Below are 23,405 nucleotides of genomic sequence, written 5' to 3' on the forward strand. Positions count from 1 at the left end.
GTTTTGAGGGAGTGTGCAATTGGCATGCCGATTACAGGAATGTCCACCAGAGCTGTTGCCCGTGAATTGAATGTTCTCTATCTTCTCTACCATAAGCCGTCTCCAAAGGCGTTTCAGAGAATTTGTACATCCAACTGGCCTCACAACCGCAGACCACATGTAACTACATCAGCATTTATAATTTTAATCAGTGTAATTGTATTGTAATGAAAAGCAAACAATGCCTGTCAGGTTTCAAAATCACTTTTTGATCATAGGAAAATAATATGGGAAGGAAAACATATGCTGCCGAGTGAGTGAGTGAGTGAGTACAATAGGCTTCAATAAAAAGATGTGGAAAATCCAAGAATGGATTTCTTCTGCATTTCATTCAGTGGAAAGTTTAATGGTTGAATAATGCTGGACTTGTGGTTGTTTACCACAAGTCACTGCAGACTTAATTGGCTTCAATCAAACTTTTTAAAAATGTTTTGGGTAGATTGACTAATCTACTGCTGCTCTTCAGCTCTTCTTACAGTAGAAATCTAGACTGTCAGCCCCCATTTATTTATTCTGCTCGTCTACAAAAATACGAAACCTTTGAATTATAAAACCAAAAAAAAGGTGGAGAATGTTGTATACTTCCCCTGCCAGCAAATACATTTCTGTCATGCTTTGCTGTTCTAAAGCTTCAGCTTTTCTGGAAGGGAACTATGTCCCCCATGGAAATCATGTCCTGCCCTCTGGATGTTATTCCAATTAAACACCCAAAAAACAGATCACTGGAACAGATGGTCAAAATATGTAATCAATCATTAATTGTTACTTGGCTTCTGATTCGTCTTATTTTGAACATGTTGTTCTCGAGTCTCCCTAAAAAAGATAAATGAAAAGAATTTGGATTTGCCCCCAGCAATCACAGACCTAACTTGCCTTACAGTATTTCCAAGCTCCCTTATTTATCTGAAGTTTTTCCTGTCAGTGGGCATATTTTATTAATAATAAGCACAACTTTCAGAAAATTTCAGGCAGGTTTCAGAGCACTGCACTGCATAAGGGCTGCCCTCCTTAAGACTAAGACATTTTTCTCCTCCTTGCTGTTGCTGCCACTACTAATACTTTTAGTCTCATGGCTCCGTTTTACACCACAGACCATGGAATTCCACTTAATGTCCTGAACAGTGATTTGTTATCACAGACACAGGTCTCAAATGGTTCAGATCACACCTTGCTATTAGGTCACTTTCTGTTATTTCAGTGACTCCATCATCCTCTGCAGTTATTGTGTGGTTTCCCTGTGGGCTGATTTCCACACTCGTAGTGTTGTTAACTTTTTCCTGTGTGTTACTGTTTACTACTCCTTGGAAGAAAAAGTAGCAGTATGCAATGATGTTAAAATACTGTGGGGAAAAAAATGACACACAAAAAACCAACAACAAAAGAGCGCCCCCCCATAGTGACACTGTACTATACACCCTTGTAGTGTCAGAAATGTATTTGGTATACTTCCATTACATTTTTTGAGCTTTTCCGAGTATGTGCTGCTGTATTGCAATATATAAGTTCCCACATGTTTGATGTTATATTTCTGTCAAGAGAAACTAGTTTGTTGATAAATATCAGATGATCATATGTAAGTGATGAAACCAGATAATGAGTCCTGATATTTGGAAAAAAAAAACCCAATGAGATGAAGGTGACATGAAGCGAGGTTTGTTAGCAAAAGGTGGTGTACATGCCATCAACACTTTTCTGGGGGTGCTTTCTATCTGGCTAGTGCGGCTCACTTGCCTCTTGAATCTCCTTCCAGTGGGGATGCATTGAATTGGGTGTTCAAAACGTGTGCTAACGCTAATACACTATTTCTTCATCCAAAACACAAAGTGGAGCTGGTTAGTTACACTAGGCTATTGCAAACAGTTCAGTTTTTTCCACTATATTATAAATATAATGTAAATTATATTACATAGTAGGGTAAGGTCAACAAAGTAAAAATCAGCTCATTTACTTTTCATTTGTCAATGTAAATAATATTATTAAATTAATTTCCTGCATCATCATACAGTTAACATCAGAGCTTTTGAAATATACACAATTGAAAGATCAACCTAATGTACAGCTGCAACACAGTGAGCCCATTGTCAACCTGGCTCAGCCAATGTAACACAAAGGTAGAGATATATTTGACACAAAAGTGTTGAATGGTGCAAAATGTAAAGAACCACATGCAGGCTGAATGCCAGCTAAAGGATGAGCGTGTCATGGGATAGCTTTTATACTGTGGTGATCCAGGTGAGCTAGATCAGCTGATTGCCCTGCAGAGTCAGCTGTTGGCCTTGTGAGCTAAGGCCACAAGACACAGTGGGAGGGAAATCAAACTCCCTCGTGAGCTAGTTAGCTTGCTTGCTAGCTGGTTAGCTCACTGGCCTGTGGCTGATGATGTACATTGACTGTGGGACAGTTCTGGGAATCCCAAGCAAACTGGATGATGTCAAACTGTCTATGAATTTGTTGGGATGAAGCCTACACTAACTTAATTTTGAAGATCACCATTCTGTTTGCAGATAAAGTGTTGATGCTGGTGGTGATTGGATGTCATCCAGCATGTGTGTCAGGAGGTGGTGGCAGGCAGGGTGCCACAGGTGCACCTAACTAGGCTGATTGGATAAGAGAGAAGGACCTTTAGGGCTACTTGATTGTATGTTGTGAACCAGAACAGAGTTGCCTCTTAGATTTTAAATTTAAATGTTAATAGATGGGTTCGGTGTAATAAATGAATGGACAGAAGGCAAGGGGTGTGGCATTGAGGGCATAATGAATAAAGACATAGAGGACCAATAATAAAGTAGTTTTCCTGATTAAACTTTTGCTGAGCTCCATTAATTTTGTTACACTGCAGACACACAGGATATATGACCATAAAACCAGCAGTGCTGGCAGCTGAACTCTTCTAAATGAATGCTTCACAGTTATAATAAGAGATGAAGTTTAAAGCAGAGAAATTAAACATTTTCTTATTCAGCTCACAAACACAATTAGGCCAGTTCAGCACAACCTTGGTAAACTTTGTTAAGCCTTCTGCTTGAAATGTGATGATCTGAATCTCACTTTATATGTAAATAGACCTGATTAATTCAGTCAATAAATGCTGATAACGAAACACATTGTTTTAGATTATCCTGACCTCAAGAAAGTTATTGTGCTTTAATTTAGTTTTGCTCAGAAAGGGTAACTTCTGTTTGATTCCTATGAAGTGATCCCATTTAACCCTTGTTCTGCAGCGAGGATAAAAAATAAAATAAAAATAGACCTGGAGACTGACTGGTGCACTGTTGACATCGTCACCAAATGTAACTGGAGCCAAACTGCTTAATCAGAGCCTCAAACCCGGCCATTTAAATAAAATAAAAATTGACACTGGACACAGCTGTACTGGACTGTTGTGATGAAGAAAGTGCTGGGCTTCTTTGGCTAATTGGCCTTGCATGGCAACCCTGCTGCCATCTGTGTGTGTGGGAGTGAATGGGCGAATGAGCGGCAACAGCACTATACAAGTGCTGTCCCTTCACCGTTTTAGAGATAGGGTTAGCATCCAGATGGAGCTTCGAATAGAGTAACTGCTCTTTTGCACTGTACAGAGGTCAGGTACTCAGGTTTCAAAACTCAGTGAGATTACCTGATTAAATAAGTAATATATATCCATCTAAGCGGCCTGCTGCCACAGTGACCAGGTTAAGTGGTAGAAAAAATATATTATTGCAGTGGATCTCTGATGCCAGCTCCTCTATTCAGGGCTGGCAGAGTTATATTTCAATTGATTCCATTGGAATATATCACAGATATTCTCCACTCCAGGTTGGATCAGTTTCTTGGGGGCAAGTGCAATTTTGTTGTACCTATATTTCCATTTTAAGCTACTTTATACTTCTACACCACTACATTTCACAGGGAAATATGGTATGACTACATTTATCTGACAGCTTGTACTGTTAAGATTAAAATCTTACACAGAAAACTTATAATGAGGTTTTTAAATCAATGGTTCTCAAAGTGGGGTCTGGGGACCCCCAAGGGTCCTTGAGGGGGATTCCAGGGGGTCCCCAGCAAAAAGAGAAATACTTTATTTTTGTTATAATTCCATCTATAAGTAGCACAGTGACAGAATGTCTGACTAATTTGGTCATGGGTTTCATATACTTTCTGTAATAAAACATCTAAAAGCAAAAGTCCAATCAGATGGGGGACCCTGGGACAAAATCTTATCAAAGTTGGGTCTTTGGGGTAATTTTTTGTTAGTTTAGGGGTCCCTGATGTGAAAAAGTTTGAGAAACAAGAGAAACAATGTTTTAAATGATGAATTGTTTGAACAACAAATAGTAATGTATATGAAGTATGGTAGTATATAGCATGGGATGATTGATTGAAATTGTTGTACTTGATTAATTTTGACAGATTTATTCCTATCACACTGTCAGCTACTGTTTGGTTCTTTTGATGTGAGCTTGCAGCACGTTTATGAAACTGGGTTTCTGACATAACAAAGTAGAACTTGAAGTAGATCTGCAGCTTGCAAAACGTTCTTTCCTTGCTAGGATGAACAGAATCATCACTGCGTGAGGGCTGCATTTTATTTCACCTAAGAATAAATAAAACCCATTTTTTGTGCAAGGTTTTAGTGTGTACCTTTTTTCAGATGACAAATGTAAACAAATGCATTTGGGTCACACAAATAAGCAACTGACATGATGAAAATCGACACACGTTGCCTCATACTTTACACTGAGATGTCATAATTACACTGCCGCACACATGCTCTCATCTTAACATTATGCAAGCGTGTTATATCTGCCCTGCAACCACTCATTATGTGCTGCTGTGTTCCTGGAACCGTGTGAAGATTAGTAGCTCTGCAGATGCAAATGCATTTGCTCCTGGCTGATCCTGACACCGGCAAATTTAGCCTGAAAATTAAAGGAAAATAGAGAATAGTCCATCTTGAATGACAGGCTAATCTTAGCTCTCTGTGCATGTTTGTGGGTGTTGGAATCTGGTTATGCCTTTTCCTTATTTTCCTGATATATTTTAACGTTGTTTTATTGATGCACGGCAACAACACTTCCACTGCGACGACCCAAAATTGTTCAGTTTATTTATTACTGAAATTGGCAAAAGATAGAGTCTGCATGGGAAGTGAAACGTTTTGTTAACGAAGACAAACTCTACCTCTGGAGGACAATATCACCTGAACATGCACACAAAAGCACACAATTTAGTGCATGAATTACCCATCCAAAGGTGCAGTATCTCGGACAAGGATTAGCTTTTCTTTCATTTCCGCCATGTTGACCATTTTTCATCCCCCCTCTCTCTTTATCTGGCTCTCACAACCTATCACAGACTTCATCCAGTTCAAACCACCTTTGAAAGCAAAGCATCATTGCTTTTTATTTGTGTGTTTGTTATCTAGATGTGTAGCCGGTCAAGCTGCAGGGGTTTGTGTGAAGTCATGGTGGTAAAGAAAGAGATGTTGACACACAAGCATGCAAGTGTAGAAAATGCATGCATGCCAACACACATGCACACAAATGTTCATAGTATCTGGGCTCACAGACACTGAACTGGCGTGCAGTTCAGATGAGGTCTGATGGGGTTGCCTGGCCTGGCAGTCCAGTGCTTTTGGAGGATCAAGCTGTAGCTCTTATCTCTCTGGCCTGATGGTCTAACCTCTATTCCCTGCCATCAGTCTCTCTCTCTCTCTCACGCACACACACACACACACACACACACACACACACACACACACACACACACACAGATCTTCTCTGCCTTACTTTTTGCCATCTGACTGACCACAGCTGAAGCAGCTAAACAAGCGCTTTTGTTTGGGGATGAGAGGGGAAGTGAGAGTGCAGACAGTCAAATGTTGGAATAGTGTTAGAAACTACACAACTGCATGCCTGCACCCATCCCCGAATATTCACCCAGATTGTTCCCACAGGATACGGCATTACCTAATGTCATATCCTCTTCCAACTGCAAGATCAAAGTGATTACTTTACCACAATGGACAGTGCACAACAAAATGGCCGCAGAAATTACAGAATATTGTTTTGCTATAAATACTTTTCAACTCAGATTTTTGTATTTATTAACTGAGTCAATAGACCTTGAAAAAATGTTTACTTTTCTAAAGTTTTACTTTTCTAAATAATACAAACAGTGATAAATTCCCTTAATTGGGCAAAACAAAAACTGAAAATAGTGAGATGATTAATTTATTCACCCAAATTTTTTAGACTTCCAACTGCTCCACTGATCTCTGTGGTTAATGGTAATCAAGGCCCTCTTGCAATGTTTACAGTCTTAGCTCTTAGACACAGACAAAGACAATTGGGCTGCTGATAAGGCATTAGTAAATAACAATAAATTGTTAAACTCTTGTAAAGCCCTGTTTTCACTTGGATGTCTGAAATGATTATTTTTAATTCTGACTTTTAACTGTGTATTAATGATCAAAATAAACACTAATATTTGTTTTTTATTTAATAAAAATGAAATATTTAACTGTATACATACTTTCACTTGCGCACATACGTCCCACACACACAGACACACCTCATAATACTTTAAATATAATCTTGACTAAAACAAAGAAAGGCAGCTATGCTGTGACTAATAAAAAGAGAAAGCAGCGAGGTTTTCCTAATTGAACCCTGATATCTCTTCCTGTGCTACTTCTGAGAGTGTTAAACCAGCAGGATGTGAAGTTATGCAGTAAGCAATGTTCAATTACTGGCACATGTACAGCCATTTAAAGATGTGCAGAGTGGAAAGCAGAAACACCTGCATTAAATTACTTTTTCCCTCCTCTGTTGTATAATTGCAGATGCTCAGATGTACATTGTGCTGAAGTACTTGCATGTCAAAAGTAATTGCTGTTTTCTCGAGGTGCAGAAATAACTCACGCAGGACTGTCAATTAAAACAGAAATGCCTGTTTGGCTTCTGGCTATGACTTATGTGTTATGTACATTCCTCCTCTGTGAGGCTCCAGAGCTGAGATTTTCTTTTATGAAATGTTGCGAAAACATCAATCAATATTCTAGTTGCAAGGCTCATATCAGGATAAGACAAAAATAAATCCAGACAATTCTTGCAGACTTTTATCTGTTAAAAGCTCATACACTGATTACAGTTGGTCAAACAAACAACTTCACATTTTTTTTGCATTGTGTCTGTGCACATCAACTTCCATAAGTCACCAGTGTTTGTTCTGGTGAGGACATTATGGATGTTGGATGGTCATCAGTATCAAATAACTGTTGAGGTTCAACAAGTGATATAGAAAAGCTCCTTTTGAGGATTTGATGGCAGCATGGAAAACTAAGTCTTCAAATCAAAAGAAAGAATGTGCTGGGCTGATTTTTGTGTGCTTGTGTGTGTAGCCTTGCCATTCAGTCGTTTATAAAATTAAAAAAAGATGGCAGAGCTGAGTGGTGAATGTTCCCAAGGATAAGCTATTGTGAAAGATTTGATAAGAGAGTGGGAATTCTCAGGTACTGTGAACTAATCCAGAGTGTCGCATTTTTAAATGAACATTTCTGAACTGAAAAGAGCGTCGGTCACACACGGGAAAGTGCCACAGAAAGGATCATGAGTACAGAAGGTGGTGACATGTTGGCTGAAAACAGTTAACATGAAGCCACATTCACAAAGCTTGAAAGGGGGGCTGCTTTGAGTGTTCAATGTTAGACTTATTTCATATCAAAAACAAAGAATCCAGATGTCACTCCTATCTTTTAAAATGTCGTCCAAGAGTAAACCTTTGAAAGCAAGCCCCATACCGCTTTTTTGGTGGGTTTGTTGAAGATAAAAACTGTTAAACAGAAAATTATCTAAACTTTTGCTTATTGTAGAAAGTTTAAGCTTTTACATTGCTGTTACAATTAATGTTTTTCCAAATCAATTTATTTTTATCAAATACTTTTGAGTATAATATTGGTGGAGTTCCTCAGTATCAAAGCCAGCTTTCCCCTTTATTCATGTAATTTTCATTCCAAAATGAACAGAGACAGCAATTGATGTTGTTTACTACTGAAATTAAAACCAGTTTTAAGCCTCATAGATCAATAGACAAAGTTATGTGAATGGAAATGTTTTGTGTTTTGTAGGTATCAAGATCTTTTCATAAATGGATGTACAGTATAGTATTTTTGAATGAAACCATATTTTAAAACATAACTTATCATTCATTTCTGTATTTCTAGAAGTTGGTGAAAAGATGAAACTACCAGCTACTTTGGTAAGATAAAGAACTTAGAGAATACTGGTTTCAAACCGGGTTGGGTGTGAAAAGGCGAAAAGAGTCAAAATGTCTTCCAAGCAATCAACCAAAACAAATGTTATTTTGAAAAACTCTTTACCAGAATTGCAACCATTTTTTACTTTTTGTCACCAGAAACATTTGGGTGTAACTTCATACAGAGATTCAAAAGCTTCCAATTCATAGGATACAACATAGAGACATTTATTTTTTGATTCAGTACCCAAACCCTGTGGTTCTCCCTCCCGTCAGCCCCAGAAAGCAGCATTGTTCATTAATAACCAAAAACGCAATACCAAATCAACTAAAAAATGTCAGATTAGCTCCTGTGGTGCCCCTTACCCAACCGTCCTTCTTTTGTCCTTCTGTCCATTCATCCGATAAATCCAATAAACGGAAAAATAATGCACAGGTGACTGTGTGTGCATATGTGTGTGAAAATATAATTTGTAACAAAAACAATAATAATCTAGAATTGGTTTGAAACACTGGCCAAAGGGGAGTCAGCATCTGGGTTGTCTTCAACAATCTGCCCTCCCAAATCCGACCAACTGCAGAAGAAGTCTTTTCCTGTTTATTCTTCTTCTCCCTCTCTGCACTTGAGGAGCGCACACACACACACACACACACACACACACACACACACACACACACACACACACACACACAGCAGTTTTAGTTTTGTGTCGTAAATCCTCAAAGTGTTGTTGGTCAGGGCTGTACTGTAATTCTTGGCTGGCTAGACAGGTTTTCAAAAGGGGGGGGGGTTGATGTGGAGGCTCCCTCCTCGTTAGCCATTTTGGATTCTGTGCAGACTCTCACAGAACGTGGACTCGTGGACGTGCATCGGGACGTGAATGAAGTTCACTAGAACTGAGCAAGAACCAAAATGTGAGTTAATACTAAACAGGGAGAAGGAAAAAAAAAGAAAAATAGTTACATCATTCCTGTGTTCTCCAACTTTGTACTTGGTCACTTCTTGAATTCCATATATTTATATCCATATATATTTATATATATATTTATATATTCTTTTTACAATTAAAAACACCATGGATTTGACAGACTATTTGGTTTCTTTTTGCCTAAGTAGAAGTGTTTCTCTTGTTTTGTAAATAAATGCATGTAAATATTTTTTTCTCTTTTTCCATACTGTCAGTCGGTGTAAAGGCGGCCACTCAAGAAGTGTTTGTATGTTTGTATCCACATAGTATGCATATCGTCAGCACATTTTCAGAATTTCCATGATGTTACAATTTTTTTTAAATTCAGCATTTCCATTTGTGTCCCACAGATGCAGAACACCAGAGTTTGTCAAACACTGTCAAACCGAAATTGAATGTCCTAAATCGTGTCCTTTCATTGGCTGATTTGGCCCAGGTCTCTGTGTGATAGGCTGGGGCTAAGTAACTGGGTCTGAGTGGGTCCGTTACAGCTCAGTGCCCCAACACTTCCTCCATTAAGGTTCAGGAAGCAAACAGTTTCTCTGGCCTCCATCATCGCAGCTGTTGAGCCGCTGCTGCTGAGCCCACCCTCTTCCTGCTTCCTGTGAGCCAAGGCCCTGAGCTGCTCCTGCGCCTCCTCCAGCAGCAGCGCCACCTCATCCTGCTGCTGTCCAATGGCAGATGAGCAGAAAGAAGCAGACAACGTGGCGTGTGCTACCTTCTCTCTCCTCTCTTCCTTGCAGGACATGGCTCCGCAGGTGACTGACATCGTTGCGGTTGCTGGGGTGACACTGGTTTGCATACAAGACACCTCATTGTCATGGTGACACTGGACGGAGGGGATGATGGGGATAGAGCAGGAGCGAAATGGAGGAGAGAGGGAGTGGCTGGGACGGCGTCCGGGCCTGCGCAGGCTGCGGGTGCTGGGATTCAGATCGTTGTGGTCAGACGCAGGACAAAGGCCTGAATGCTCCTCCATGCGGCTGCTCCAAGGCAATGGCCTGGAAACAGGAGTTCCCATAAGGAAGGTGTCTTGTCTGGGGTCGTCACATTGGTTGGCTCCTTTCATTTGGCAACTACATAAGACAGGAAATGGGGAATGAAGGCAGACAAGACAGAGACAAAAAGAAGAGAAAGGGAGCGAAGGTTATTCAACTGGAGAAAAACTTCCTCACTTCACTTCGAGAAAAAGTCATTGTGTCTTTGAGTGTGATTTCAACTCGATCGCCTTTTCAAACTCCCACACTGAAACCCTGGCAGAATGCACAGAGGGACAGCTCTCCGCCCTTTGCCATCTTACAGGCTAACCAAGGATGCTGAGAGGGAAGACGATGGGTTTGACATCTTTCTTTCATCTCTTTATATCTCAGTCCGCGCACACACATAAAAAAAAAAAACTCCAAAAACCTCAACTCCCTTATATAAGTAAAGAGGTAAAAGAGAGTTCACTTTTTATATTATTGATTTAATTACTTTAAGTATGTTGAAAATGAAAAGTGTTTTAAAGTTTAAGGCAGTCCGCCTCGGTCAAGGACAATTGAGGTAATCAGCCGTCACCATCATCATCATCATCATCATCATTCCTTTTTAGTAGTTTCAGGTCAAGCCTGTTTTCTTTGTTTGAAAATCCTTTTTGAGTCACTCACGCTCAGAGATTGTATAACAGCACTGATTCGAGTTATGGCAGGTAGAGCTTTCCTATATTTTTCAAGTTTTTGATCTCTGCCATCAGTCATACTTGTGCCTGCACCCTCGTCGTGTATTCCCTCACTCCACTGCTATGTTTTTTAGCGTGTTATGTTTACTGCCTGTCTGGCAGATGTCTTCAGTGTGTTCACCTGTTGTTTTGGTTGCTTCTCAAATCAGCTTGTCAACCTATTCCTATTTGTGCATCCTGCCTATTTAGTCTGTCTGTCCCTGTTAGTCTCAGCATGGTTGTTGGCCGTCCTTGTGCTCAACCTAATAAATTAAACTGTACATCTGTTTCCTGTTACCATGACAACATTTACATGATGCAAGAAACTAGGTTACAGGGAGAGTTTGTGTTTACATGCAGCTTGACAGTAATCAGATTACTCCCCTTGCTCCCAAACATAAGTGAAACCCACAGTTTTTCCACACAGTGGGAATATATCTGAATTGTAGTGTTCAGCTGCAGAAACTGACTAAAACTTATTTTAGTGTCAATTTTAGTCTAGTTGGACTTTGGATCGAATTATTCTGAGTGTTAAGAAGCACCCCTGGGAGTAATCATGTTCTCCTGCACCCTGCTGCACTGCTGCACTCCCACAGCAATACTTTCCCTGTGTTGTTATACACATGCAATATTTTAAAAACATCCTTAAAAACCTTGCTACATGTATGTATGCCAACCTCAGAGAATAACGTGAATGCCGAATGATTCTGCAAAATGTCTTCTACATTTTTAAAGATTTAAAATTATTGCTTTCTAAAATATCTATGTCTGGCAACTATGGTATGGTTAAGGTTAGGGAAATAAATTATTGTTAATGCACTGCATAGGGTTAGGCAACCAAAAGGCGCACTACTTCCTGCTTTGACACTAAATGCTGGCACTGTGAGGAGCAGAATTGTCTGATATCAACGTAACGCCCAGGCTACTGGGCTGATGTATACATGGCAAAGAAGTTTGGTTTCTCAAGCTGCAATTTAGTTCAAGAAACAGGGTTGCAGAGAGTGGACAGTAACCTAGTTACTTCAGCATCTAAAGCCACTATTCTTGCCTCCTACCCTCATCTCTTCTCTCACAAATGCTGTCCGGGGTGCTGATTCTGGAGCTGTCATGAGTATTCCCTGACATTTGCACCAGTGACAGGTACTGATGGCCAAATACTTTTGCTTTTGAAGAAAATTACACTGCTCATGTGTTTTCTGCAATTGGGTCTAGTCAAGCACCATTACACCAAGTCTCTGTCCTGTATCTGGGTCTTGACCTAACTTCACTGAGCTCAGACATAATCTCTTTCTCCCTCTTTCTAAGATTGACCATGCCCTTCATTGTTATCAGTGTCTTAATCCAGTGGCTTTCTAGATTGGAGCCTCATTTGTGTAATAATTCACAATCCTCTGCAAAGGCTTGCTTTTTCCACCACATCAAAATCCAACTTTGACTCCCACTCCCTTACAATATCTCATCACACATGCTCTCCACCAAGGCATGCAAAAATAGTGGTTGGAGAAGAAGGCGCTTTTTCAGACTCAAAGGAAACGACACTGTCCTTTCATTGCTGCAGTATTTTTCAGAGACATGAAAACCTCACCAAAAACCACAGTGGAGATTTAGCAGGCCCACAGAGAGGATCCCGCAAGCGTTAAGAGAGGATGATGCGAGGGTGCTAATTCCCAAGATAACATTCACAGACAAATCTCTCTTTTGAAACACAATCAGATTGCAAAAATCTATGAAGCAGAGTTCAAATATAGACCCTGGAGTGACGGGGGAGCAGCTAGAGGAGTATTACAGAGAGATTGTGTGCAAGTGAGGTGAGATAAGTGACTGGGCTTTTATCTTTTACGGGAGCTCATTACATTTACAAGTGTTAACCGTCATTTTCATTAGTCCATTCCCCTACAGATAATTACTTAATATATCTCATCTGTTTGCTGCTAAATACAAAGTAAAATATCTATGTACTGTTATGCAGTGACCTTGTAAAACTGGGAATGCAGAAACAAAGAGCACACGAGCATTTATACATACATGTAGGTGTGTACGCCTACACACAGATATAAAAGTTAGAGAGGGAAACCGGCATGTTTCTAATAACATACTGCAAACAGTGGACCAAAATACAAAAAGGCATGCAGTCTCTCCCTCAGCCATTTTAGAGACAGCTTTATCTTAAAATAGTAGTAACAACACAGGACATTCTGTCTCCCTGTCAGCCATTTTGTTGAGATAACACTAGGCTTCTCTAACAGGCATGGAATAGAACGGGCAACCTTTCTTTAAAGCATTTTCTAACTGTCATATGCTATCTGCACACTCCTCTATCACATCCTTTTACTGCCCTGCTGCTGTTTCTTCTTTTTTTTACTATATTTCTGAACGCTTTCCGTCTGTGTCAGAATGCATTGAAACTGGGCGTCTCTATTTCTGTCTCTGCATCTCTCCACCAGTCTCTCCCTCAGTCTCTATGCAGTCATGGTCAAATGTCTCCATGGCAACTCAGACTATGCTATGGGAAATGGAGTCTGTCCCACTGCTGTTATGTGTGAAATGTTATGAGTGAATGAGTGAGAAGGTTAGTGAGTGACTCGGGCTGCATGAGTGTGTGGTCTGAATGTGTGAGTCAGTGAGCGAGGGTGACCTCTCGTCTTTCAGCACAACCTGTTCAACTGTAGGTCCCAAACTACGCATGATGTTCACGCAGCATCTGTGGAGAAGTGTGTGTGTGTGTGTGTGTGTGTGGGGGGGGGGGGGTTTACGGATGGGTAGTTTTCATTCTGTGCAATTGAGTGTGTAAATGCTCCAGGGGCAGAAGCAAAAGTAAAAAAGGCAGCATTTGGGCAGCAAAGAACATTTGTAGTGAACAGAAGACATTTGGGTCAAACAGAGGACACTTAAGTGACATCATGGTTGACCAGGGGATGCTTAGGGTGACCATATGACACATGGGCTGACAAGGGCATAATCTGGGCCAACCATAGGTAACTTCACCTGATCAGAGGGCGCTTAGGGCAACCAGAGAACACTTGAGTGATGCAGAGGGGAACTTTGGTTGGTCAGTGGACACATTGCTTGACCAGAGGACACATGGACCACCTAGAAGATGCTTGAGCCAACCAGAACACATTTGGCCTAACCAGAGGAGGCATGGGCTGGCCAGATGACACTTGGATCAACCAGAGGAGACTTCAGCTACCAGAGAGGACCCTTGGGTTGACCGGAACACAGCTGGGTTAAATCAAGTACACCTGGGTAGCCCAAAGGAGACTTGGGGCAACCAGAGGACACCTGAAATGGCCAGTGGCTCTTGGACTCACCAACAGACATTTGGAGGCACAAACAGAGGCACGTGTGGGGCACTTGGGTCAACCTGAAGACACTGACGGGCCAACCAGAGGGCACTTGTACGCATGCGATTTGTGTGCACATGTGCTCACTGTATTTGTGAATGTGTTTTTGCTCAGTCATGTCTATCTCCTATTCCTTTCTATTAGTATGCATGTAGGTCATGTGGAGCTTTATCAGGACAGCTGGGACCCTGAACGCCTGAAGTGAGGCATGCCCGTCCAGGTGGGAAAAGCAGTGACTCATGACCCACCAAAAATGGGTCAAACCACAGTGCCTTTCACACTAAATACATTTCTTGCTTATCATTCACACTGATCATTTACATTTCCCCTGGCTGCTATGCACATGCAGCTTTTCCTGAGAAGTGTAACCCTACTGTGTTACATTTGAAAGCAATAATTGTTGGTCTACTTCCTAAGCCATCGCATTAAAAGCTGATAATTTAGTGCAGGCATGACAAGATGTCAGAGAGGGAAAGAGAGAGGAAAAGAGAGTGAAGAATCTGAATGTGCAGCCTGTATGCTTAAACGCACAAGCTCTATGCGAAGCATTTTCTTTGAAGTCATGCCACTGTACTGCAGACCACAACATAACGTGACCTTGTTTTTATCTTTGCTCAGCAGATTGGAAAACAAAGGGATCGGGGAGTGAGGGTGTGTGTGTGTGTGTGTGTGTGTGTGGGAGGGGGGGTTAAAGGAGATTAAAAACAAGAAATGCACACAAATGGCTTTGAAATATCCACTTTTGAAATGAAATCCAAAGCTATGTCCATGGCAGGCTTGTATTTTTCACTTAGTGGCTTTCACTGCAGCACATCCTCGTACTGAAAAGCCAAAATAGGTTGGATCCCTAAAATGACGTGTGACCGGAAGTACCAGCGAAAGCCATCCTGGACCTTAAGTACGTGACGTTACGCACATAGTTAATGTTGTAAAACGGTCACAATTTCGTTAGGTTTAGGATAAGATCGTGGTTTGGGTTATAATAAGTATGTTACATAAGCCATGTGCAATAAGTAGCATTAGTCACGTAACTTAACTCACATAATGTAAGTCACTTATGTAACATTATTTACCATAAATCTTCAAATAAGTCAACCGTGACGTGGTTTCACATGGTTTACAAACCCCGGTCTCCTGGGTGAAAGTCCTGTACCTATTTGACCCATCCATTCATCCATCAACCCACCCACTTCTTAATGTGAACTTTCCCGCTCCTTATATTACGTCACCTGACTTAATTCTTTGCTCCCATCATAATTACAATGGGTATTAGAGGACTCAGCCTAAAAATAAATGTAAATATGGGTCTTAATAAGCCACTTGCATGGTCGACCTATACGGGCCTCTACAGCAAAGAGGTAAAACTGACAGAAAGAGTGAAGATGGTGAAGAAAAAACCTTGAATTACAGTAATTACATTACACCTAAAATAGCCTTTATTTTTCTACACATTAAGTTGCCTTCACTACTTTCTCCTCACCCTCTTTGTGCTTCAGCCTCCTTTTCAGATGAGTCCACTTCCTGAAGATGTTGGTAGGCGGGTCCTGAATACTTGGATCCTCCAATTGGATTTAGCCTTCCCCTGGGTATGGGTGGGGTCCTGCGTGGGGCTGACCAATGGGCTGGCCGCGATCTCTGATCTGGGCTGTGAGACAAGGAACCACTTCTGAGGAAAAAAAAAAGAAGTAAAAAAAAGATTCATGAGTTAGATCAAGAACATGCGTTTTTTTAGGTGAGACAGGGTAGGTTGATTGTTGCTGCTACTCTTCTTGCTTGTCTTTTTCCCGTTTTGGTCAACCACAATTAGAATCACGTCTAATTATCCATTTGGATGTGGCGGTGTGGCTGTCTGACTGACTTTGGATTGATCTCTCTTTTTTAGGATTAATTAATGCACACAGAGTTTGGGTAAGTTTTCCATCGGTCTATTTTGGATTGGGTCAAAAATTTTGAAACCCATTAAGACCTCTGGTAAGAAGTTAAAAGAATAAGAATAATCTCCTTGTTGAAATGCAAGTATCCCAAAAAGGTTACTGGAAAAGGTCCTGCAGTAGAAAAGGGCCACAAGTTCAGAGTGGAACTCTGGCTCCTAGATAAATCAGACAGTAATTGGAAAGCATGGTGTTCATGTGCTTGTCCTCTTTGCTTACATACAATCTCTCAAACGAGATTTTGGAGTCAGAAAATGTGTAAGTACATTTTGACTTACTTTACTGAAGCAGAAAATGCCCTCTCTGGGCACTCATTCAAATTTAACTCAAAATTTAACTGCTGTTTTGAAGGATAGTTTTGACTCCAAAAATGAGCTTCTTAGCCATAACAACTGGAAGCTCTGCTTACAGTCAGGCACTTAATAGTGCTGGCAGAGATTCACATAAAGGCATTTAAATGAGATATTTCCGAACACAGAATTAGCCACGGCCAGTTTCTTTTTGGCTATTTTGGACTGTGGTATCCCAACACACACTGTAATCCTGACAATAGTGTCCAAGTCGTTGCTTAAGCTGATGCGATTGCAAACAAATAAACCCTGATTGCCCACTAAGAATGTCATTTGTGGTAAGCGCAACAGACTGCCAGCCAAGTAACCTTGTGATCATCTCAGCTCTTCACAGAGAGAGCAAGAAGAACTAGAGAGAAAAGGAATAAAAAAAAATCTTGCAGGGGTTTACCCAAAAGAGAAGCGGACTTTGTGGTTTGAAGGTTGTCTGATCGTATTTCTAGTATGTCTGGGAAAATCTCCTTTCAGCTAGTGCCTGGATCCCCTTGAAAAAAGGTGATTAACCTCCAGCTGTTCTAGTGGGGTTTCTTAGTAGTTAGAGGTAGAAAACCATGGGCGCATTGAGAGGCTCTCTGGTTTGAATGTCTGTAGCTGAACAGTGATGAAAGGGAGTAAAGTCAGATAAGAGGTATGTGTGCATTCTCACACACATATAGTATAAACACAAAACATGGGGCAGAGGTTATTGTATAAGTCAATGAATGTACTACTGAAAGAAATTCCTACAAAATATAAAAACAGAATAGCAGGTAGTGTAACGTACAAACCCGATCTGCAGGAGCTCCCTTCTCTTTGGCTCCGATCTGTGAATGTGTTTGTTCATGTGTATTGTAACAGAAAATCCAGCCTGGGCAAAGATGTGAATTCTGACTCTGTCATAAGTAGTCATTGAAGTGAGTGCTGGAGTGCGTTGCTGCTGATGAACATGCCAAAGTCCAGCCAGCTCTAACACACAACTGAGCACTGTGAGGGGAAAAAAAGCTTACAGGGGTTTACACGTCTGCGCTGGCTCATAAATCCCGGCACATGTGGTTCCCATTTTATCTCTGTCGCATCTCCTCTGTGTTCATGACTGTTATAGATATGCTTATTAACATGTTTATAGCTTTAATTATAATTACTATCATTCTTCCATAAATCAGCAATTAGCTTTGGCCGCACTGTAATGTGGGTAATTCAATTTCTCTCTTCACTGCGTCCCTGCTTATTATAGGAAAGCACACTGAAGTTGCCTATTGTTGGTATAATTAACATTTTTGCTGTTTCCTGCAGGGAACAGAGGGGACAGCTGCATCTCTAGTGTAACATTACACCTGTATGTCTCTGTGTGTGCAATTAAATTACATACCTGTGATGTTTTGCTGTGCCTTTAGAGCTGCTGGATGGCATAGTGGAGATGTTGCAGGGTGGAAAGCTGGACTCACAGACATTTCCCTGGCGAGACTGGGAGGACCGTTTGCAGTACTGTGGAAACAAACAAGAAAACAACAAAAGTTACATACGTTTTTGTAGGATGTTTTGAAGAATCCTATCAAGATGTCAAAGACCTGGATTCAACCATGCAATACAAAGTGTTCCCACTCAGAATAAATCTCCTCCTCCTTCACAAGCAGGGTATTTTGAGATTTCTTCTTCTATTAACCCCAACTCTTGCTCACACACTGAGAACCTCGGGGGTGGGAGTTCCTACTGCCTTGATTCTGGGAGCTGACTGTCAGACTAAATGGAGTCGAGTTACATCTATTTCCACCCTTTTCCACCTTCCTCAGCATCATTCTTGCCTTTTCTGTACTTTGTGGCGAGCAGAGGGAGGCTGCTGACAGCTTGATAAAACCAAGAGCATTAAGGCTTCCGGTTGTGTCACAAATCTTCTAGCATCAGTGAAGTGTGGCAACTACACTAAGGTCCAGACTTGTCAGTGATGGCTGAATATGTTTCAGCTGGCCCACAAAAAAGTGAGAGCCTACCTGGGAAGAATTGCTGCACTGTGAAAGTATTTATGATGTTTTAGGTAAAAGGCAATTGCCATATATGGAACATTTGTTTTCAAATGTAAGTTACTCTACCATGCCACAGAAGACTGTTTTGACAAACTGCAATTTACATTGCAAATTTTTGAGTGGCCTTTTATTGTTGCCAGCCTAAGGCACACCTGTGCAATACCCATGCTGTCTGATCAGCATCTTGATATGCCACACCTGTGAGGTGGATGGATTATCTCGGCAAAGGAGAAGTGCTCACTAACACAAATTATGACAGATTTGTAAACAATATTTGAGAGAAATAGGCCTTTTGTGTACATAGAGAAAGTCTTAGATCTTTGAGTCCAGCTCATGATGAATGGGGGCAAAAACAAAAGTGTTCTGTTCAGTGTAACAAGAAAATATAATCTAAGCACATAAAAGGTTATTTTCATTGGTGAAATGATGAGATCTTGACCATTTGCAGCACAGAAATTAACATCATCATTTAATAACACAACCAGCTGCTCACAATTTGAAGCTGAAGATATATGTTTCACAGCCTTAAATAAAAACTGACTTTGTGCTAAGAGCCTTTATTGCGATGTATACATGCCCATCATTGCATATCAACCCAGTTCTCTGTTTGATCTTTTCAATTCAAGTCTCATTAGCATTAAATAAGGCAGAAATACCATGAAATAAATTATTATCAAGCCACTTTCAAAGTCTTGATTCATCACAGCGGGGAAAGTTGATTTGTAAATCTATGCAATTAGATCTCAGTGCTTCTTTGTACAGTGGAATATCAGGAAACAGGATAAAATGGAGTCTCAGATGTTTACAAAAACAGCCTATGTGTTTCATATGGGTGGATGCCATTTATACAGCTCTCATTACTGACAGAAATACTTTCACTTGGCTTGTAATATCAAATGAAGTGGTCATGGTACTTTGTCCACCTCCTGTACTCTGAAACAAAAGTTATGGCTCATCTTTTGCCTCTTTTGTGAACAAGTCACTATGGTGCTCTCTGACCAGATTTATCACGTCATTCATTTTGTTCAGAAATGCAGAAATGCATTCTTCCTATAGTTATACTGTATATATTTCTCTTTATTGCTTTCCATTCCTTTTGAATCTCTTCCCCATCCAGGTTGATCTGTGCTTCATCATCTATCCTTCCTTCTTTCCTTCTGGTAGCCGTCATGACAAGAGATCTAAATCAGCACTACTCTGGTACTATGTAAGTCCCAACTCTCTTTATGTTCGCCCCATCTCTGGAGAGGCAAATATGCAATGAAACAAAGCAGTTCTTTGTTCTGCACTTCACAATACAGTTGACAAGGCAGACTCAGTCAGCTGCACAGCAGCAACGATCTGCTGTGAACTCCTCAAACGAACACAGGACAACACAAGAAAGTGTTTTAGACTTTAAACTTTAAACGCCTTAAAGATGTAAGGAGAGTGGTGTTGGTTTGATCTATTACACAAACCTGCCTGTGGTTTGCATCTATATGGCACTGACAGTTGTCTCTCTTCAGCATTATCTCAGCATCGTCTAGACTTTTGTAACATAAGGTAAAAGAGACCGATTTTTGTGCAATTTCTTCCTCCAAAGTAATTTTATGTCTTTTCTTTACGTAAAGTTCTGAGCTTGAAGTCTGACTTACAAGTGTGTCACTAACGCAATCCCTTTTTAGAACCCTCTGCTGGACACCAGCCTCATTAGTGTCACCCATGCTGCCATAGTTATGTGACCATTCAAACGTTTGAAGGCTGATTTGTACTTATAAGATCATGACATACTTTCTTTTTTTACTTGAATTGATACTATACTTTCTGTAGACTACCATCTCCACTGAAGCGGGAATGTAGATAATTACAAAGCAGGTTTATCAGCAGCACCTGTGAAACATGTAATTGTGACCCCTGGACTCAAAGTCTCACCCTCTGCTGCTTCAATATATTAATTTGTCTCTTGTGAGTCCCCCAACTTTGCAATCCTAAATTGCTGGACTACCCCTTTAATTAACAATGCACTGAGTGATATTGTACGATAATAAAAATACAAATACACAGTTTTAATGTATTGCAATATATCTGAGGGAGTGAACAGTCCAATCCAACACCACCCTGTTGCTTATCTGTCTGTGTTCTAACTCTAATTTCTTCCATCTGTGTTCACTCTCTGGTGTTCTGACACCATGCACATCCAAGCTGCTAATTGATACAGAAGCTTGCAGTGAAAAGCCTGTGATGAAACAGAAAATATGATTTTTTGTTTTTTTTTTTACAGCAAGACATTATGCTACAATTATTCAGAGAGAGAAAGGATCTGTTAATGCTCACATGTGCTGTTAATTAATTCATGATTAAGAAGAAATGTATGACATTATAATCACTCCTGGAAGTTCCAAGTTCACTGACTTAACAATGCTTTGCTTTTACAGTTACAGACAGAAAAAAAGTCTTGTATTTAACTTATTTAACCATTATAGACAAATAAAGCGTTCTGCCTACCAGCTCAAAGAGAGAAAAGTGCCACCAATCTGTTAATGCCGACACTGCATGCATTTTGCTGCAGTTTGAAAATAGATTTAGGCTTTAAAAAGACTGCCCAAGGAAAAACCGGAAACTGCCTGCATGTGTCATACAGCACTACTGAATGTTTATAGAGGTCATTAATATAAATGTAATGCTTTCTCGCACAGCTGCAGGCAAAGAAACTCTGCTCTCTAGTTCCATAAACATGCACAGATACAACAGGCAAAAGTAATCATTGCTTTGACAGTGACTTCATTGAGTCTGGACATTTGTGGTGCAAAGGGAGCACGTAATGTCGTATATTAATGGATATATGTGTGTGTGTGTGTGTGTGTGTGTGTGTGTGTGTGTGTACTGTAATGGATGCTTTAATCTCTAAGATAGGGACTAGAATACACCATATGCCTCTGGCACTGAGGGTTTTTTTTTAACACTGACAGACTATAGGGAGGGAACCAGGAGATGATTTTTATGATTTGTGCAGAGATGCTGGCATCAATAACAGTATTATAAACACACAAACCTAAGCTTAGCAGAGTAGGATCAGGATAGTCTTGTTCATGATAGAGACAGAGCAGTTTCAATTATGCCGCAATGACAGACAGACTCTGTGGAAAACCTGTAGAATACATGATAGGGTGGTAAAACTAATTGAGAGAGAAAGACCAGCTCTGTCAGAGCTGCTCTTTAGTTCACTTCCTAATCAAATACTTCCCACAAAGGGCCCCTGTAGTGCTAATCATAAGTGCTCATTTCGTATAACAGGCCACTGCTGGATAATCCTACTGCCTTCATCTTGACCTGCCCGGTTATGTGTAGTGTTTATCTACATGTACATGTGCTTAGATGCAACAACAAAAAAAGTACAAATCCCTATTAAAGTTAGATTAGAAACACAGAAATGTAACAAAGAGTGAAAGAAATTGAGCATAACACCCTGCTGTGTATGACACTTTTGTGAGAGTGCATGTTCCCAAAACAGCATTGACCCTGTGCTTGTTGCTTTGTGTTCAGACATTTTGGAAATTGATTGCCTGCAGACAGAAATCAATGTGATTCTGGGTGTGTAGGCACAAAATAAACAAATACAATTACTTATTTTATGTAAGTTTCCCAAAGGCTCCTGTAGAAAGTAAATAAATAAAAGATTTTTCTAAAGCAACATTTAAAGATCAAGCTTGTTTTTCTCAACAATACATTTTGTAGTCAGTAAACAATAATCAGTAATTCATGAGCTAGGGCTAATAGAGCAATTAGCAAAATAATAGCCAAAGGACTACCTTTAAATTGTAGTTTAAAAGACAAATGGCCCCTGTGCCTGTTATAGTATTATATATTCTATCATTAGATTTGCATTACTCATGCATTAATGTTAAAGCAGGAATTTACTGTTGCAGTTGGTTGAAGTGGAGCTCATTTTAAACTATTTTGTATCAGACTGCAACTAATAATTATTTTTCATGAAGGATTAATCTGCTGATCATTTTCTCCATTAATCAATTACTTCTTTGGTTTGTAAAAATTCTGAAAATAGTGAGAAATGCCGTCACAATTACCCACAGCCCAAAGTGACACCTTCACGATGCTTCTTTTGTCCAACCTCAACGTTATTAAAACTGCATTAAAATTATTGAAAAAATCAAAAAGCAAAAGCAGCAAACATTTACATTGAAGAAACAGGAACAAATAAACGTTTTTGATTAAAAATAATTTAAATTGCAAGTGAATTTTTGGTCATCTGACTAATTAATTGACTAATCCTTTCAGCTGTACTTATAAACTGTTGGGTGGTTTACAAAACATCATATTTTATAAACTCTTCATATGTTTTGTGTGTAGTAACAACATCTGTAAGATAAATCTGACACATTTGTATTGTATAAAACTTTCGTCCTTAAGTTACAAATGCAGTAAAGGCCGCCAGTGAACCTAAATCAGTTAAGGGTCGTAGATCAAAAAGCATAACTTTTGTGGGTTAGATTTTATGTTCTGAGTTAAAGGAGGCATGAATGAACATTTTGATTTTGACCCACTCCAGGTGGCTAAATTCACATCCATTATAAAGTCTCAAAAACTCTAAAAGGTGTATAAACCTAAACTGTGATTTCTCAGAAAGTATGAAAAAGATCTTATAAAGTTGAAGCGAACTGATAGAGTACAGTGACCCATTTAAAGTTCCTAGCTCTAAGTAGAAAAGGAAGGAGTTTAAAGAGCAATTGGTTTGAACATTCATCCCGTTGACTTTCATAATAAGAAAAGTAGAAAAGAGATTACAAAAAATATGAAAGACACGAAAGTAAAAAGTAACAGCAATAATGTCCCAAAGGGCTA

General features: G+C 39.9%; 1 protein-coding gene across 2 annotated transcripts in view; it reads right to left on the reverse strand.

The window, feature by feature from the left end:
• Positions 1-6,428: 6,428 nt before the first annotated feature.
• LOC119913368 (pro-neuregulin-3, membrane-bound isoform) overlaps positions 6,429-23,405 on the reverse strand; it is a 359,981-nt gene continuing 343,004 nt past the window's right edge. The window contains exons 8-10 of one of the 2 annotated variants that reach the window (XM_038732781.1): positions 17,915-18,030; positions 15,766-15,951; positions 6,429-10,321 (exon numbers count right to left, since the gene is read on the reverse strand). In XM_038732781.1, coding sequence (XP_038588709.1) covers positions 9,661-10,321; positions 15,766-15,951; positions 17,915-18,030 — 963 coding nt within the window. In that variant the 3' untranslated portion in view covers positions 6,429-9,660. The remainder of the gene's footprint in view (positions 10,322-15,765; positions 15,952-17,914; positions 18,031-23,405) is intronic. The other variant, XM_038732782.1, reaches the window with a different exon arrangement.

This window comes from Micropterus salmoides, unplaced genomic scaffold (genome assembly GCF_014851395.1).
Source record: "Micropterus salmoides isolate LMB-PRFRI ecotype aquatic unplaced genomic scaffold, ASM1485139v1 Ms_hic_scaffold_2, whole genome shotgun sequence".
NCBI lineage: Eukaryota > Metazoa > Chordata > Actinopteri > Centrarchiformes > Centrarchidae > Micropterus > Micropterus salmoides.